This window comes from Heterodontus francisci, chromosome 38 (assembly GCF_036365525.1).
Source record: "Heterodontus francisci isolate sHetFra1 chromosome 38, sHetFra1.hap1, whole genome shotgun sequence".
Classification (NCBI taxonomy): Eukaryota; Metazoa; Chordata; class Chondrichthyes; order Heterodontiformes; family Heterodontidae; genus Heterodontus; species Heterodontus francisci.
Window position 1 is genome coordinate 26,766,771 of NC_090408.1, and position 17,709 is coordinate 26,784,479.

Consider the following 17,709-nt stretch of genomic DNA (forward strand, 5'->3'; position numbering starts at 1 on the left):
CACTCTTCATTGAATCAGGGTTGGTCTCATTGCATTATTGCCTTGTAACTCAGCTCCCATCTCACTCTGGACTCTTTCCACTTGGCTTTACCCTCAGTACAGAGACTATGATAAAGTCACAAAACAAAATCCTATGCAATTATGTTGACAGCTATCTACCGTTTCTCAGCCTTCTTGAACTCTTTGCTGCTTCCAACACTATTGACCATTTCATTTGCAGTCCACCATGGGGATATGAAGAACAGAATGAACCAAATCTTCCTTTCGTCAACAAAGGATATAGCAGTAAAGGAAGGAATTTTAAGCCTGCCAGCATTTGCCAGCCTTTAGCTTTGAGTCTGTCACACTCCATGACCACTATCTCAAACTGAGTCAGGAAGAGTGGAATCTTGTGCAATCTTGAATGTATCTTTTCATCCCCTTCTGCCGCTGAAACCTTGGTTATGCCTCTTATTAACTCAAAAATTGAGTGGTCAATATCTTTCTAGCTGCGATTCCTGCATTAACCATCCACAAGCTTCAATCCATCCAAAACAATGCAGCCCACGCCCTAACGTACACGGAGTTCTACATTGCTAGCTCTTACTGCTCTGTTCACGCTCCCCATACCACAGTATGTCAGTTTCACACTCCCCATTCCACAGCATGTCAGTTTCAAAATTTTCATCCTTATTTCAAATTTCTGCACAGCATTACCTCACCCTACCTCTGGGATCTCCTCCTGAGATACATCCTGCACACCTTCTTTGGTCTGATACTGAACCTCTCCCCATTTGCTCCCTCCACTTCATCAATGACTGCTAGTTCAACCATTATTCTCTAGTCCTCTAGGATTTTCTAACTAGTTCCCTCTGCCTTACCACCTTTCTCCTTTCATTCAAAACACTGCCCTTTGCCGTGTCCATTACATTTTTCTTTCCCTGTGCTTGGCACTCACTGAATCCTTTCTCATTGCAAAATGCTGAGATGACTTCCTCCACTTCAGAAGATCCATATAAATGCAAGTTGTACACCTATGTAAGCTCCTTTCAAAGCTGAAATCCAGGTTTCCTTGATGAGTCAATATTTTGATAGGACTCAGCCCTCACACTCCAATCCAATTCAGGTTTACTACTTGGTACCAACATCTTCTATTCTGCTGTCCCAGGGTGATCCTTCAGGCACTACCCATTGGCCTCTGAAATCAGTTCCTAAAATCACTTAAAAAATCTCCTGAAGGCCTATATAATCAAAAGTGCTTCTAGTCTCCTGACTTGCAAAATTTCCTTTCTTTACTGCGATATCCACCTCTTCCCCATTTGTATTCTTTCATGGATATGGTCGTTGCTGGCAAGGCCAGCATTTGCTGCCCATCCCTAATTGCCCTCGAGAAGGTTGTGGTGAGCTGCCTTCTTGAAGCACTGCAGTCCAAGTTAGAGATGCATGATGAGCACTGAAATAATGGAAGTTGTTACAAAGCATTGGCAGACCTTCTGAATTGAAGATCCTACACACTTGTTGTTTGCTCTGGCACTTGTCAATAAGGATGCACATTAGCAACAGAGCAATATCAGGAGGATTTACTTGTATTGCTTTAGGGATGAGGAAATGCTGAATTATAAATTGGTGAAAATTATGCAATAAATCTGAAGAATCAGCTTATGAAAATTAAGTTGTTTAAAATAGATTATGACAAGAAGTTTCTTCTGAGGTGATATCTTCCTATCACGATTGCCTTCTTTACCCAGAGCACTACTACATAGTCTGAGGTCCTCTTAATCTATATGTTGTGCTTATTCATCTTTTATTCGTAGATGTGTGCATCAAACCCTCCCTTCACTGCCAATAGAATGTCATCTGGTCCAGCCAATAAGGCGAGACAAATGGGGCAGTTTGTATTGACATGCCACTTCTCGATGTAATTTTCCCTTCTGAATGCAGTAAGTTCAAAAGCTTGAACACCAACTTATGAAGAATACAGCACAGCCTATAAAACGAGTGCCTGTCAACAATAGAAACATGGGTTTACATTGATTTAAATCCTGTTTGCATTGTGTTGTGGAATTTCCATTTTTTTGTGTTAAAACTTGGGAATCTATTTTTTAAAAACTAAAAGGTTTCATGGACATTGAAACATCTGGAGATAGCTGAATTTTATGGATGCTTTTTTAAAAAAAAGGAAGGTCAACAAGAGGTTCCTGGTTTTGATCGGTAAATAAATACTGGAAAACGGTTGATTTCAAGTAAGCACCACAGCAGGGGGTCGACTTAAGAGCTATCCTTTGTCGTGACGAGAGAGAAGTTATGACTAGCATGAGACTTGCCTGGAAAAGTAATTTCATTTTGAACTGTTAGAAGTCAGTGGGTTTGGACTAAAGCAGGCAATTGGAATTTGAGATGGCCCTACCAGGAGTTCAGAAGCAAGCTATTACTGCTCTTTGAAGAATCCCTGCTCTTGAAAAGCAAAAGCTTGTATGAAGTGGTATTGTTGCCTCCTGTAATTTTGAAGATATCTGAATGGTTGCAGAAACCTTGCATCTTTTAAAAAAAAAGGACTTTGTATTAAATGTGTGAGGACTAAAACCTCTGTTGCTGCACACCTGATGAAAGACCTATGTGAAGCCTTCTGCAGTTGAATTTCTTTGAACGCCTACCCAAAGCAGACTGTTCATCAACCTCATCTGGAAAGACTCCTAGTGGCCACTAACTATTCGACCTTGAGACACCTCGCCAAACCAAAGGACTTCCTTCCAGATCTTTGCAGTATAAATTTTTTTTATTCCTTCTATCTCTTTGAACAGGTGTAAACAAAAAATCCCTTTTTTCCTGCTTACCCATTTTTTGGATATATGAGTGTGTGGGTGAGGGCTAGGATAAAATGCGGGGCTTCAATATTTCTATTTGCGTAAATTTCTTTATTGGTCAAGACTTGGTTTTATAATAAACGGATAATTTTGTTGTTCACCTGGTTGGTGTGCTTTATTCTGGGGAGAAATAGAGTATCTAATTGGCTGTTGCAGTAAGTGGGAAAATTTATTGATATGCTGTGACCTGTGGAGAAATGGGACTGAATTAACAGTGCACTCCTCATGCCTGGATCATAACAATTGTAAAATTTAAATTTCTTGATTGTCAACCTATATTGAAACCTCAACTGCACAGAATGTAGGAAGTTGCACAGGGTGCTGTATAGCCTTCCAGAGTTGCTACTCAATGCAATAATTCCTCAGGAAAGCATGTTTTCAGTTGTATAACATATAATGACTGCAGTGAAGGCTGCAAGGATTTATATTTTTCCACCAGAGAGAGACACATTGTTGAGAGAAGTGGGGGAGATGATCACCATAAACCATTAAAAAAAAATACACAGCTTTCTGCAGTTTTAGATGGGGATTCATAACATTAATAACTCAAAGCAGTATTTCATATTAATTGTATTCACGGGCATCATTTGGGATTATTTTAGAGGAACAATTTCTAGTCAGTATTTTATCAAATTTATTATGCCATCAAATCTATCATAAAAACTGGAATATGGATGAATTTACTACTGATTCTAATATATAGGTTGTATTGGTCTTACAATTTTTTTCAACATTAAATTTTAAAAGTTGTTCGAAGATTTTCATCGTGAGTGGTAACATTGAATAAGACGATTTTTACAGATTTTACACTATGTGAATTTGCTCTGAAAAAAGCAGTTTCCTGGTTTTAACTGGTTCACTTTAAAAAGTGAAATATAAAACAGGCACTGAATGCTTGAATAATAAAAGTTTGTTTTTAAAAATTCTTTCATGGGGTATGGGCATTGCTGGCTAGGCCAGCATTTATAACCATACAACCATACGAATTAGGAGCCCATCCCTAATTGCCCTCGAGAAGACGTAGTGAGTCGCTGTATACTGCGTCAAGCACGGAAGGAGCCGTGATGAAATGAGCAATGAATTGGAGGAATTATGAAAATAAAAGTCAACTGTTAAACTGAACCACAAGAACATGGGCACTTGTACCACAGTCAAAATGAAGTAGTTGTCACGTGATCCCTCCTGGTTTGGAAATCAACAAATCTGCCTGCAAAGATGAAACTCATTAACTGCATCTGAATAGCTCTGGGGAGAACCCATTGAAATTGAAAGGAGCACCATTACATTTGATGACTCCTGTCTACATGAACAGGCCAACAAAGGGTTATGGAGACAAGCTGATTTATAGCCAAAAACAAAATGAATAGGTGTGGAGTGCTACCATTACAACAGAATGGTCCCCATTTAGATATCAACCGATAACCATGGTTTCCCTATCCTGGTCCATTGTGTGGTCACACCAGGGGAGAAGACCATGTGTCACCTAACAGAAAATCAAAGGTGATGGGGTTTTACCTTAAAAGGTAGACCTCTGGAGAAAGAATGCAGTTTGAGGAAAAAAAAAATAGCCAGTCCAGCCAAAGACTGAGATCAGACCAGCACAAGGAAGAAGCTTTGCTGCCAATTCTACACTTCAACTCGCTGCAGCAGAGAACTTAAAGTGACCACCACCTCTAGTCTGAAGTTTTAACCACCAGAAATCTTCAAAACCTCAGCAAGTTCACAATTACAAACATCCAGGTCTGCATCTTTGAAAAACTTCTCCTCACGAGAAGATACAACAGGGTTTCCGTGAACCAGGATCTCCTACCTCCCTTTGAACTTAAAATTGCATCCTACCCTTTCTCTCTCTATATATCTATTCTTGTGCATACATATGTGTGTGAATGCATGAGTGGGTGAAGGTTGCAAAATTCAGGTTTTTTGTTGTTTAAATAAATTTGATTTTTTTAAACCTACAAAGAATCTGTCGTTTGTTTATTTAGGAACATAGGAAATAGGAGCAGGATTAGGCCATTTGCCCCTCAAGCCTGCTCCACCATACAATTAGATCATGGCTGATGTTCCACCTAAATGCCATTTTCCTGCACTATCCCCATGTCCCTTGATATCTTTAATACCTAGAAATTCATCTATCTCTATCTTGAATTTACATTTTGACCCTAAAACACTCAAGGACTAACATGCCATTTTTAACAAAACACAACTGCAGTCAGCTGGGAAGTGAAGAGTGGAAGTTACCCACACTGCTTACCACCTGTCTGGAACTGTTTACTATATCCCTCATTGTAAAAAAACCAGACAAAGCATTATTAGGTAGCAGTGAATAAAATAACCTTTTATTCTTCACAAAAGTGCACAGCAGAGCTGCACAAAGGTAGTATTTATAAATGACACTGAAATAGAAGTCATGCATCATTTAAAATTTTTCAGCATTTAAAAATACTTCATTAACTGATTATCTTTAATAAACTGTTTCAATTAGATGGAGTTATCATGCAACGGAAATATCTTGTCTCCGTACTTTGAAGTCTGGCACTAAGTCAGACTGTGGCAGACATGGGAGAAGAGCAGTAATAGATATCTCAATCATGCCATGCTTTGATACAAGGATAAAAATAATCACATTTATATTGTATTCCAGTGTGGAAACCCAGCCAAAATTATTAAAAATATTATTCTACTTCTGGAATTCTAATTTTCTCTGTTACTCCTCATGATATACAGCAAGCAGATACACAAAAGAATTAACAAGCCATATCCAAAATTATTCACTATTTACCATTTACAAAAAGATTTGTCTGATCCTGAACAGTTTCTTTTATTTTCCTAACAGCTTCAGTACTCTAGTAAATAACAACTTGAATGTGAAAAAAAAATCAACATTCCATTAGAAATATTTAACTTTGATTTATTTAATATGCATATATATTACACATATGTACGTGTGTGTTGTGATAAACCTTTTAACAGCTCAAAAGAAAGAAAAATTGTAAAGCCCTGCATTAGTAAAGTGCTTTTCAAAGCAATCAGGGAATTGGTACTCAAAATGCAAACTGTATTGGTACAGAGCAAAGCATTTCTAAACTCCATTCCATTTCCTAAAGATTTTTGCTTCCTAGAATTCTGGTGTAAAGGCAGTGAAACAGATTGCATACAAACAGCGGACCTTTGTACAGCAAATTAAACCATTTGGAAAAGAAAAGCTTTTTTGTATGCTGTAATATCTCTTTATAATCAAGGCACATTTTATGGTCTGCAGTTCATTAGGATTGGCTTTTGCATGTTCTCAATGCCAGTTGTGCTTAGAAATAAAGAAAACAAACATTCACACAGTATATGTGATTACACTCTGTTGCTATTTCTTGATTTAGGTTTCTAAAATATATACACTGACACACATTATTTTCTTATAGCAGACACTTTTAAGTCAGAAGTGCAAAGTGATTGTGACCATTGCAGCCTACAATGAATTTTTTACATTTTTATTTCTTGAAAGGAACTACAGACAGTCAGTTCATGGTTTCCCACTGATAAGATAGCTTTCTGAAATATCCTGGCAGGTGCAAATGGTTATATCTAAAAGCAAACTCTTTTTGTCTGAAGTTCCTTACTGTTTCTTTTAAACAGTTCTTTTAAGATATAATTCATTTCCTGACGAGATGATGGGCAGCTGGTTGTCCACATGATAGCTAATCAAATGACTGACACTGTCAAATATGCGGTCCTTTGTTCTCACCTTTATAGGAAATAAAACCGAGGCAAAACACTGTTAAATAAACTGCTAAATGAATATTATGGATACATTTTAGCATTCATTAAAATACATTCTGCAGTGCAAAAGCTGCAACATGCAGTGTTCCATATTTAGATAATTAAAAACAATAAGATCAATGCTAGTAAACATTGAACTGGGGCATCAGATAAGTAGGGACAATAGATGATTAACTGACAACTGTCAGTGAACTATATTCAATTTAATAATCAGATTAAATATGATTGGAAGTTTTTTTTTGGAAGTATCTGCAACGGAATCAATTTTATTGCCGCGCACCTACTGCGTGCACACAGGAGGGTGCAAGAGAGCTGAATAAGTGCCACAGTTCCTATTACCTTAAACCATTTATTTGTACTTGGGAGACATTTCTTTGTTGCATGCAATCATTTCTCCAGCCCCTACGATCTCTGTCTGCTGAATTGGCAATCATTTCACCCTCATCCTATAATAATTTTCTCACTGCAAATGACCCATTCACTGATGCCTTTAATCATTTCTAAACTGAATATAGTTCACACCACCTCAAATATTTTGAGCTCTGTTGACATAAGACTGCATTAGACAGCATAAGAATTTTTTAAAAAGTTTAAAATTGAAGCAAAAAATAGAATAGAACCAAAAAAAAATTTCCCTCAAAGCACTGACTAATGCTGGGCATGAGCAGCTTTCACGTACCTTGGCCAACTCAGACTATCAGTGAATGCTAAGCAGGCTATTTATCAATGGTGGCTACCACAGTTTAGCCTGAACCTAGTCTCGCCTTGTTCCCCCCTAAGATTGGGGGATCAGCAGGCAACAACCAGGAGTGGGAACCTTGGATCAATTTTTCCTTCTTGGGCTAGGGTGCTGAGGTCAACTCCAGTGCCCCATTGGCAGTCCCAGTTTAGACCAACTAACTCAGCACTGGCCTGCGACCAGAACTAGGACCTTCTGGTCTGTATGGCTTAGTGCCAGATTGGCCTATGTAGCTACATAATAAGCCTTCTGGGAAGTTGTGATTATAGACAAAAAGGAAAATCAAAAAGAACATTTTACCATGGTGAACAGAGATAATACAATAAAAATGCAAAAAACAAAACTATTTTGTAATGCAGTACAATTTTTCTTTAAAAACAACAATTACCAAAGCCAATGGAAACAGAACATATAGAGGAAACCCTGTACAGGAATGGATGTACATAGATTAATAAATACTTGCATGAGTGGGTAAGCCTGAACGTTTGCAAGACAGATTTCTTGAACTGAGTGACAGACATTTCTGAGAACTGAAAAATATTTTTATATTGCACTCCTTGATAGAGTATTCTAATTTGTAAAACAAATTTTTAAAAATAATTACATTTTTACTCAATTGAGGGTGAAAGGAAATTGCGGGGAAAAAATAACTAAAGAACTGATCTGTATAACAGAGAATGAAATCTGAAAATCCTTGGGCTGTAGCTTGCATTTTTCCAGAAATAAAAGGGGTAATTGTTCTTAAATTGTAGAAAATACACAATTAAAATAACAGGTGTACGCCATTTTTCTTTTTGAAATTGGTTGATGAACACATTCAAATTGGCAGCAATCGGGGCAGATTTAGGGGAGAGGCAACTCAGACCCAACCCGAGCAGACCTTCCCTCACCCAACTTGATTCATAGCCCCAAACCAAACAAGCTCGCACTCAGGACACCTACTCAAACTGATTCAACCCAACTCAACTGCTGGAGGCAACCATAATCCTACTCTGTCAACTTATACATTCAAATGAATGACATGACAAGTCCATTAAATACCAGACCTGTACACAGCAAATTAAACCATTTGGAAAAAAAAGCTCTTTCATAAAAAGTGTGTTCATTAAGTCCATTAATCTTAATATGGAAATGATGGAAATATATGAAGAATAACCCAATTTAAAAAAAAATCAAGTTCTTAGCCATAAGTTTGTTCACGTGACTGTATAAGTTGTTACTAAAATTCTCACATATCCAATATCAACAGCTCTGTATTTCAAACAGGGAATTGTGCATATGGCGGGGGAGTGAAATATATAAGCGGATAAGAAAAAAAAAGGAACAGCAGAACTTATATGTGTTATCTTTTTATTTCATATAGAGACACCTAGGTGAAGCTTAAGGCTTACACTGCAGGAAGTCAAGAAGATGCAGCAACCATCAAGACAAATGAAGTAGTAACGGCCAGGTAAAATGATAGGGTTTTTAAAAACTTGTAAACTAAAGCAGCTACAGTCTGCATGAATCTAAGTGTTTTAGCATGATAGCAAACCTTGTTTCATATAAAACTACAGCAAAATAGGGACTGAATTTTCATCCCAACATTAAGTTTTACAGCATTAACATTCAGCTGTGTTTTAATTTAAGGCCAATAAAAAGACAGAGGTAGTCAGCAATGATATATAAAAATTAAAACAGTAGTTAAAAAAAAACACAAACTTTGATTAAAAGTTTTAAAAAAAATTGAGGTATGAGTTTGGATTGACATTTTCAAAACTCCAGGAACAGGAACTAACCTATCATTGAAAACACACATGTGTACCCTGTCCATGGTCTTTTTGTTGCAGTAATGCAAGTGGTTAAGGGGATTTCCTTCATCAACAATGTGGATAAGTATTACAAATACTATCATAAGTCTAAGCTCCTGGAAAGATTCTAACACATGTAATGAATAAACAAGAAATGCTAAATTCAGAATGACAAACTAACCAGGATTTATTAAAGTTCAAAATATTTCAAATTTTGCACAATGCAGCATTGTGTTTTTCCTCAATATGATTTGATAAATATGTTCACTTAATAAAACCTCTGCAGTAGCTAGTTTGTCAAAATTAAATGGATTTAGGTACTTCAATTATCTTGAAGCTTATAATTGTTTTTTAAAAAATTTAAAAAGCAATACGACAAGTTGCTTCTGTACCCTTAAATCTTACCATGCCTTCAGGGTCCACCAGTAGCAAATGCTTAGCTTGTCCTCCCTGCAGCCCAGTCAGTACATATTGTTCTGCTATGGCCATGCTTTCCCGCACCAGAAAGTCACCATCTTTTATCAGCAGCCTCTCAGCTTCCTGTCTGCTCATCCTTCCGTGGTACCAGACTTCCTTCGTCAGTTGCTCCCTCATGGAAGACAGGGTAGTGGGCAGTGGGACAGCTTTAGGGCTGTTGACTGTTGCACAACTCTGAGAAACTTCAGCAGGTTCTACGGTCACACAATCATAGTTTGGAAAATTATACTGTGCAGTCATACTTATTTACTACAAAAAGACAAAAAACGGAGAACAAAAAAAGATTTGATATAAAAATAAACCCAAGCAGAGGACAAATAGCTAGTATCACATGTAGTGCATCAAACCAAACATTAGACTTGGAATGTAGCTGTATCTGGAATTGCACTGCATTTCATCACCACAGTACTTTTAATGTTCCTTTTCCAATGGCAATTACTCATGGTGGCACATGATTCCCCAGATACCGTTAACTCTCTGGAACCCACTAATATGAGCATTTTCCAGGTATAAGCTTGTGCAGTGACATTTGGGAGGATCTTTAACAATGGTGGGGGAGGCAGGAGATCACAGCCAAGTCCTATTGTGTTCTCACCTGACGTTTACACAATAAAGTAACAGACAACGATCATGGAAGAGAACTTTGGCTGAATTCATATGTTCGTATGAGTTTTCCCTCTCCAACCTGAGGATGCCTACAGTGCCTCCAATAATGCCTTGTTTGCGTTAGGCTAACTCAGGACAGACCCGCAAGTAAATCTGGGACCTTTGCAGACTTTATGGCTAAGTACCATCTGTGTAGTTACCCATTGAGCCAGCAAGAGAGCACTCAAATGATTTTAACAAAAGTTCATAGTGTAGTAATTGTTTTGTACTGATTTTATTTATTTATTTAGAGATACAGCACTGAAACAGGCCCTTCGGCCCACCGAGTCTGTGCCGACCAACAACCACCCATTTATACTAACTCTACAGTAATCCCATATTCCCTACCACCTACCTACACTAGGGGGAATTTACAATGGCCAATTTACCTATCACCTGCAAGTCTTTGGCAGTGGGAGGAAACCGGAGCACCCGGCGAAAATCCACATGGTCACAGGGAGAACTTGCAAACTCCGCAGAGGCAGTACCCAGAATTGAACCCGGGTCCCTGGAGCTGTGAGGCTGCGGTGCTAACCACTGCGCAGATCCATTTTGATATATTAATTTTATGTACTATTCAATACAAGAAAGCCCATTTTTATGTTTAACGTCACTATGGCCAGAATTTTACGTCCACCCGCAGGAATGAACTGGAGACTGGGGGAGGTGGTTGGGGGGTGCAAAAAAATCAAGTGGGAGGTGGTGGGGGGGGCTCCGTCCCCATTGCCTACTCACCCACACTGCCATTTTACGAGCAATGGGGAGGTTGAAAATGGTCTGGCCATCCCAGGCCAATTAATTGCCAATTAAGGTCCTCCTCCCACCATCACTGGTATCTTACAGTGCAGCTGGGCACTTCGCCACCTGGGGAGGACACCCAGTAAAACCTGGCCGCCCCCTCGTGGGCTGGGGGAAGGCCCTTCTGATAGGGCACCCTGTGGCCAGCACTCCCAGTGGCACTGCTTATTGTCCGGCAGCTTCTGGATGCGGGACTTCTTGCCTCAGAGGGGCAGAAGTCCCACCTAGGGCTAATTAAGGCCCTGGGCCAGGTAAAATCGTTAAGTGACTTCCAGGCCTGGGAAAGGTGGGCTCACCCCTGACATTTCCACCAGTAGCGGGGCCTCCGCTGCAATGTAAAAGTCCAGCCAATATTGCAAAGCAATGCATTTAAAATCTGCTACCTAATGTCTCTATCTCAAGACCGTTCAGATAATTATTGCTACACAAAAGTTCAGGACCTGATTTAGCTGTTGTTTGATAGTTGTGTTATTTATTATTTTAGTAATTCAATGCCACTGTAAGTTGCTTGCCTTTTAGGGTCTTGCCCTTAACAAATGCATAAATTACATCGAATTATCTTTTTCCCCTAAATCAGAAACTGAAGCTTCAAGATAAACTAAGGATTCTTAGGACCAGGTGAGAAAGAGGTCAGCCTTCACCTAGTCTTACTGTAACAGGGTTTAATTTTAAACACACTGTGTTTAGATCCTTCCTGGTGAATCCTTGTTCACCATTTTCCAATTATAAGGCAAAGAAACCAGCACAAACAGACTTTCTTAGATTTAAAGAAGAAACGTTGAAATTGATTAAACTTAAAACTCTAATTGACACCTACGGATACACGACACAGCCACGCTAGCATGCATGCGCGATACATACATGCAAATAGAGACAGAAAAGAGAAGAAAAATAAAGTGGAAAGGTTTCAGGCAATATCTGAAGAATTTGTGTTACGGTTTTTCGAGCTCACTGTAGAGTCCTTGGTGGAGATAGATCTTGCTTTTCATTGGGGCCCAGTATTCTTCTTAAACCTTGTTCGCTGTGGGAGACTTTTCTCTCTTGGGGTTCATCGGTCTTCAGTGAATTCAGAGACTTGTGTGAAACAGATGGAAGCAGGCAGACAGGAGAGGCTGTGGTGAGCCAGCCAGGAGAGATCATCTCAGTTCAGGAGCATTCTGCCTTCTGCCCAAAATATTTGTACAAATTCAAAAAACTCATGACTAACCTGCTGGGCAACCTGTGACTAGCTGGTTTGACCAAGTCAGTTTGTGTATTCAGCCATCTTAGCAGTCAATGCGAGCTCCCCCACCTTCAACGTCTGGTGATCAAAAGTCCATTGTGGGTTGAATGGGTCAGGGAAGGCTGCTTTGTCCTTCAAAACACTGTCTCTTAAAATGCAAATACTTTTCCAGCCACAGCTGATCTGTTCAACAAGTCCTTTCTTCACTCCAGTAACAGTTTAAAATCAATGTTCATGTCAAAATTAATGTGCCTTATTCTTGGCAGGTGGGGGCCTAGCATGACACCATGCATATATGAAAATAAGTGTTTATTCGTGTTGCTGTAATTTTCTTAAATTTGGGACTTTTTCCTTTGTGACTTCATGGACCACTGGTACTGAGTGACATCAGCAATTGCTATAAATATGTCCTTTTGCTGCTTCTTTAAAATATTCCTTATTCCTTAATTTTACTTATAGATCACCACAGATTATATGTCTAGAGTTGCATTTCATCACAAAGTCAAATTAGTGGGCTGATAGTGGAGGCACTGAGATCTAATGTGCTCATCTGTTCGAACCATATGTTTGGTTAATTTGCTGCAAATTAACTAAACACAATAGACATAAAATCATATTACAGGTAAGTCCAACTTGCAGGAAAAAAGCTATCACGTTGCTTATTTTTCAGTGTAGTGCAGGGCTGGTTCGGGATGCCTTAAATGGTTGTTTCACTTTTGTTTGATTTTTTTTTTTTAAATGTTGCAAATAAAACAAAAATCCTGCATTGCTAATGGCTGAAAATCAGGAATGGCTGCTTTCCAGTTTGGAGGTTTCAGCAAACCCTTGTTTGTAAATGAGATGCTTCATCTGCACTGAGCAGATGATCTAATTTAATGTCTTAATTTCCATCTGGATCCTGCAGAGCAGGGGTTCTATTAACATACAGTTTATTAGAAATGTGATAGCCACTTCCTGTGGGGATAGCCATACATCACAAGAACAAAGCGTAGACGAATCACTATGTAACAAAACTGCTGCATTTTTAATATTGTATTCTCCTTCATAGAAATGTTCACTTTGTTGGTAACTGTGATGCAGTCCTTTTGTTGTAAACTTCAATAGATTTTCAAATACTGTGAAGAAGTCAGCAAATGTGACAACAATTCATTATCTTCTGATCCTTGTGTGCCAGGTAGAAAATTAGAATTTGGAGTATACGTAATTGAACATACAATTATTAATGGTATTAATTAATTATTTTGGTCATAGATGACAAACCTATTGCCAGGGGCCATATGGATATCAAGAATTATCAGTTGTTTCTGAAGCCCAGTCACGGAAAGCATTATCCCTCCCACACAAACACATATGTGTTCACCCCAGTGTTCAGCTCAATCTGCTTCCCCCACCACTCATTAGCAATCGATATCTTTCCTTCCATCACCCATGTTGCTTTTCCCCATCTGCCTTATACTTGCAATAAGACATCGAATGCGGAGGGTGGGCTGAGGTCCATTGTATTATTCTGAGCATCAGTGAAACAAATAAACTAACTGGTATTCAGAATTCTCTGCTACTTTAGCATGCTCTTAGCAGAACGTCAACAAGAGGTGATGGAGGGGGGAGGATGAGGAAGTCAGCTGTGAAGAGATAGTATAGGAGTGTGAAGGTGGACAATAACATTTTAATTATATTGAAGGAGGCTTTACAGACAGGGAGAGTTACAAATTTTACAAACAGTAGACGGCTTGGGGGGATAATGATATGGAGAAGGCAGAGTTCTAGGACACAGAGAGACAGTAGTAGGAGCTTAGAGATGGAGAGGACAGATGAATGTCAAGATACATAGATGACTACCATCTGCCCCAGGTACTCCTACAGTCATACGCCATCTTCTTCCAGAACAACTGGGGCAAAAAATACTGATTAAACATTTCTGCCATATTTCTCCCTCCTTGTGGAACAGAGTCCTGTTCATTAATCACAGCCCAAAGGACAGTGAGAAATGTAAGCTGGATATTGCATCATTCTTCCTTTAAGGTTTATGTCCTATCTTATGTGCAACATCTGCACCCAAGTATAAAGTTGCAATTACCCATGTGTCTGTGTTGTGCATTTGGATTTTATCAGGGGCTGTTGAGTTTTGCAGCTATCGGGAAATACTGTAGGGATCAATTCTTTACCTATTGTGATAGATTAGCCGAGTAGCGGAGAACCTTCCTTTTAAATTGAAAATATGCAACTAGACAATTGATTCTTAGTTCTATTTGGGTAGTCTAACTTTGTATAATGAATACAATGATCAGATTTTCACACAACTACCATTAAGTTCACCTACTATTGAATGAAAACATTGTGATAAAAGGACCAATCTTGTGCTCCTAATCCACCTGATTTTGGACCGTCTTTCAGATGAGACATTAAACAGAAGCCCCATCTGCCTGCTCAGGTGGATGTAAAAGATTCCACAGCACTATTTTAATGAATAGCAGGGGAGTTATCCCAGATGTCCTGGCCAATATTTATCCCTCAATCAACATCGCAAAAAACAGCTGAACTGGTCATTGTCATATTGCCATTTGTGGCTGATGGCTGTGCACACTCTGCATTTCCTGCATTACAACAGTGAATAGACTTCATTCATTGGCTGTAAAGCACTTTGAGACATTGGGTGGTTGTGAAAGGCACTATATAAATGCAAGTCTTTCTATACCCGGGGCGGATGGGGTAGGTGATCGGGCTGGGAGATGTTCTGCTTTTCATTGTAGTCAATCACCTTGCAATCTACCCTGCAAATTTAAGAAAAAATAATTTTGTCCAGCTCCCTGAGGCTGCCACCCTACTACGGACACCTGATGCCTACGCTAGCAATTTTCCAGTTCCTGTCGCCAGGGTCAATGCAGGCAGCAACGCCTGACCAAATTATTTAAATAAGGTTAACCCAGAAACGTCAGTCAATATCAGCGGGATTAGGCCTGTCCCATCAATACTGCAGCCGGATTCCACCCAAGTGCTAAATCCCATGCAAAGTATACTCCTGAGAGTATCCCTACCAAACCCTTTCTAACCAGGAAGTGTCCACAATTCAAGAATTGTTGAAACCCTGAGTCCAATAGCACAAAGCCACAGATGTGCTTTCTTGACAGTATGTTCCTTCATATATAGAGTTAAACTGATCTATTTTCCTTCCTTTGCTCATCCTTATTGGGCCTCGCACATCTGTGACTTCCAGGGTATTATGAGTGCTACTCTTGGCCAGCTATTATGGATCATAAAAACAGCCTGGTAAAAATTCTGTGGGATGGTGCTCGCCTTCTGTTCAGTCCAGCTGAGGTTAGGATTTCAACAGAGTGGAAGAAGAAACTTCTACCCCACCTACCAGAGCCACCATCCAGCATCACTACATTTCAAGTCTTGAGAAGTTCTAAAATATTAGATATTCTTTTCATGAAAGTTTTAATAGGTGGAACTAACAAATGAGTAGAACCTATGCAAATAACCAAAAGAAAAAATACCTACAAATGCTGGAGATCTAAAGTATAGGGCGAAACTTTCAACATTAGCTTGGGGGTAAAATGAGCAGTTGCAGATTTGGTGCCCGTTATACATCCCACCCGATTTTCCTTTTCATAGTGGTCAATCCACTAGCACCAGTTTTATGCCGCTTGTCCAAGTTGACTGTTTCGCCCATACTCAGAAAATGCTAGAAGTACATAAGAAATGAGTCAGCATCTGTAAACAGAAAGGTAGAACATTACTGGTGATATACACAGCTGCATGCAGTCAGATCTGTTATGTTGGAATGCATTTAGTCACACATAAATAGTGTAGGTTGTATCAATATTTGAATCTCTCGATAACTTTTATTTATTTTATTTTTAAAGAAAGACTCAACTTCTGAGACTGTGCCTTTGGTTATTTGAGATTAAGTGAAGCCAATGGAGTCCATAAGGTAAATTGTACATGGTTTGTGGAGGGAAGGAGCTCAATGAGCTGAATTTATGTTTAAATTTGCTCATGCAATATGTGAGCTACTGTGAAGTTCTAAAATTGTTATAATGAAGTTTAGTATTGGCAGTGTAATAATGAACTTCAGTTTTGGGTATAGATTCTCTGTCACTGAATAACTTACTTGCGTCATATACATCTTTGTGCATGTTGGCAGAGATCTGACCTGAAGCTCCATTCTTGGTGGAAGAGGTGGGATTCTCCACATTCTGTGTGTTCATGTAAGATGGATCATCAAAAAGATCAGTTCTGCTGGTGGCTTTGATTGGCAGAATGTTTCTATTAGTTTGTGGAAATCTAGTCCATGAATTGCCTGAAATATTAATTATGTAGGGTCTTGACATGATAAAATCATTAAAGTTATGTTTTGACAAAAAATGTAAACTTGGATACTGCATTTTTGAGTTCCAAACAGTAAGGTTAAAACAATTTTGAGTTTAAGACTTTGAGTTTATATGCAGATAAATTAATGTCCCTGATAAATCTACTTGATCTAACATCTCCGTTCCTGTAAAACCTCTGCCAAAGGAGATCCACCAGTATATATATTTTTGAAAAAGTTATGTGTCTTGTGTGCACCTATTTCCATCACACCTACAACAATTTAGGAGTCTGGAACATACCCATGCTTAAGTAGCCAACAAAAATGAAAACTACCAGTCACAAAAGTTCTAAACAAAATAAAAGGGTAGGAGGCAAACCACCATCAACAGCAAGGAGAAGAGGAAATAACAGGAGCCAAAGTAGTACAAAAGGAATTATTAATTTTAGCAATTCTACAGCTTTGTGTGTGCATAAAATGTCTCTAACAGCGTTCTTCATTGGGAGCCTGTGCCCCTCTCAGAAGCCTGGCATAAGAGTTAATGGTGCTTTCCAGCGCTACCACTGTCAGCTGAAGAGACTCAGCAAAGTATCAGATTAATAGCCCCAAGATTTGGTATATGATTGACAACATTTATAAAGCAGGCTGGGATTTGCAGCTTGCAAGTTTATTGCTTTACCACACAGACTGCAGCGACTCAAGGCGGTGACTCACCACCACCTTCTCAAGGGCATTTAGGGATGAGCAATAAATACTGGTCTTGCCCTCCCTTCTGTCCATGGAAATGTTCAAGACCTAAACCTCTAGGGAAGTCATCATTAGAAGTGAAGGTAACTGGAATTGTGCTTTATGAATAAAAATATCAAAAACAGAAAGCATGAACTGTGGAAATTTATCCAAGGTAACTTATGGGTTAACAATGAAAATTAATATATTCAAATGCGGCATTCTATGCATGTGACAAATGAAACTTGGAAATCATTGCACTTTTTAAAAACTGATTTATAAGTACTTTGTATTATTTTAAATGATAAAGAAATTTGGCTGCTCTAATTTATGTTGCATGTTTGAGGGGAAAGGATGGACTGATGACAGTGTTACAACCAGGT

General features: G+C 38.9%; 1 protein-coding gene across 2 annotated transcripts in view; it reads right to left on the reverse strand.

Moving 5' to 3' along the window:
• Window positions 1-5,165: 5,165 nt before the first annotated feature.
• The window catches only part of LOC137352458 (SHC-transforming protein 1-like), a 114,422-nt gene continuing 101,878 nt past the window's right edge, over window positions 5,166-17,709 (reverse strand). Inside the window, exons 11-13 of one of the 2 annotated variants that reach the window (XM_068017927.1) lie at window positions 16,403-16,591; window positions 9,552-9,817; window positions 5,166-6,582 (exon numbers count right to left, since the gene is read on the reverse strand). In XM_068017927.1, coding sequence (XP_067874028.1) covers window positions 6,466-6,582; window positions 9,552-9,817; window positions 16,403-16,591 — 572 coding nt within the window. In that variant the 3' untranslated portion in view covers window positions 5,166-6,465. Of the gene's footprint in view, window positions 6,583-9,551; window positions 9,818-15,780; window positions 16,003-16,402; window positions 16,592-17,709 lie in introns of those variants that run through there. The other variant, XM_068017928.1, reaches the window with a different exon arrangement.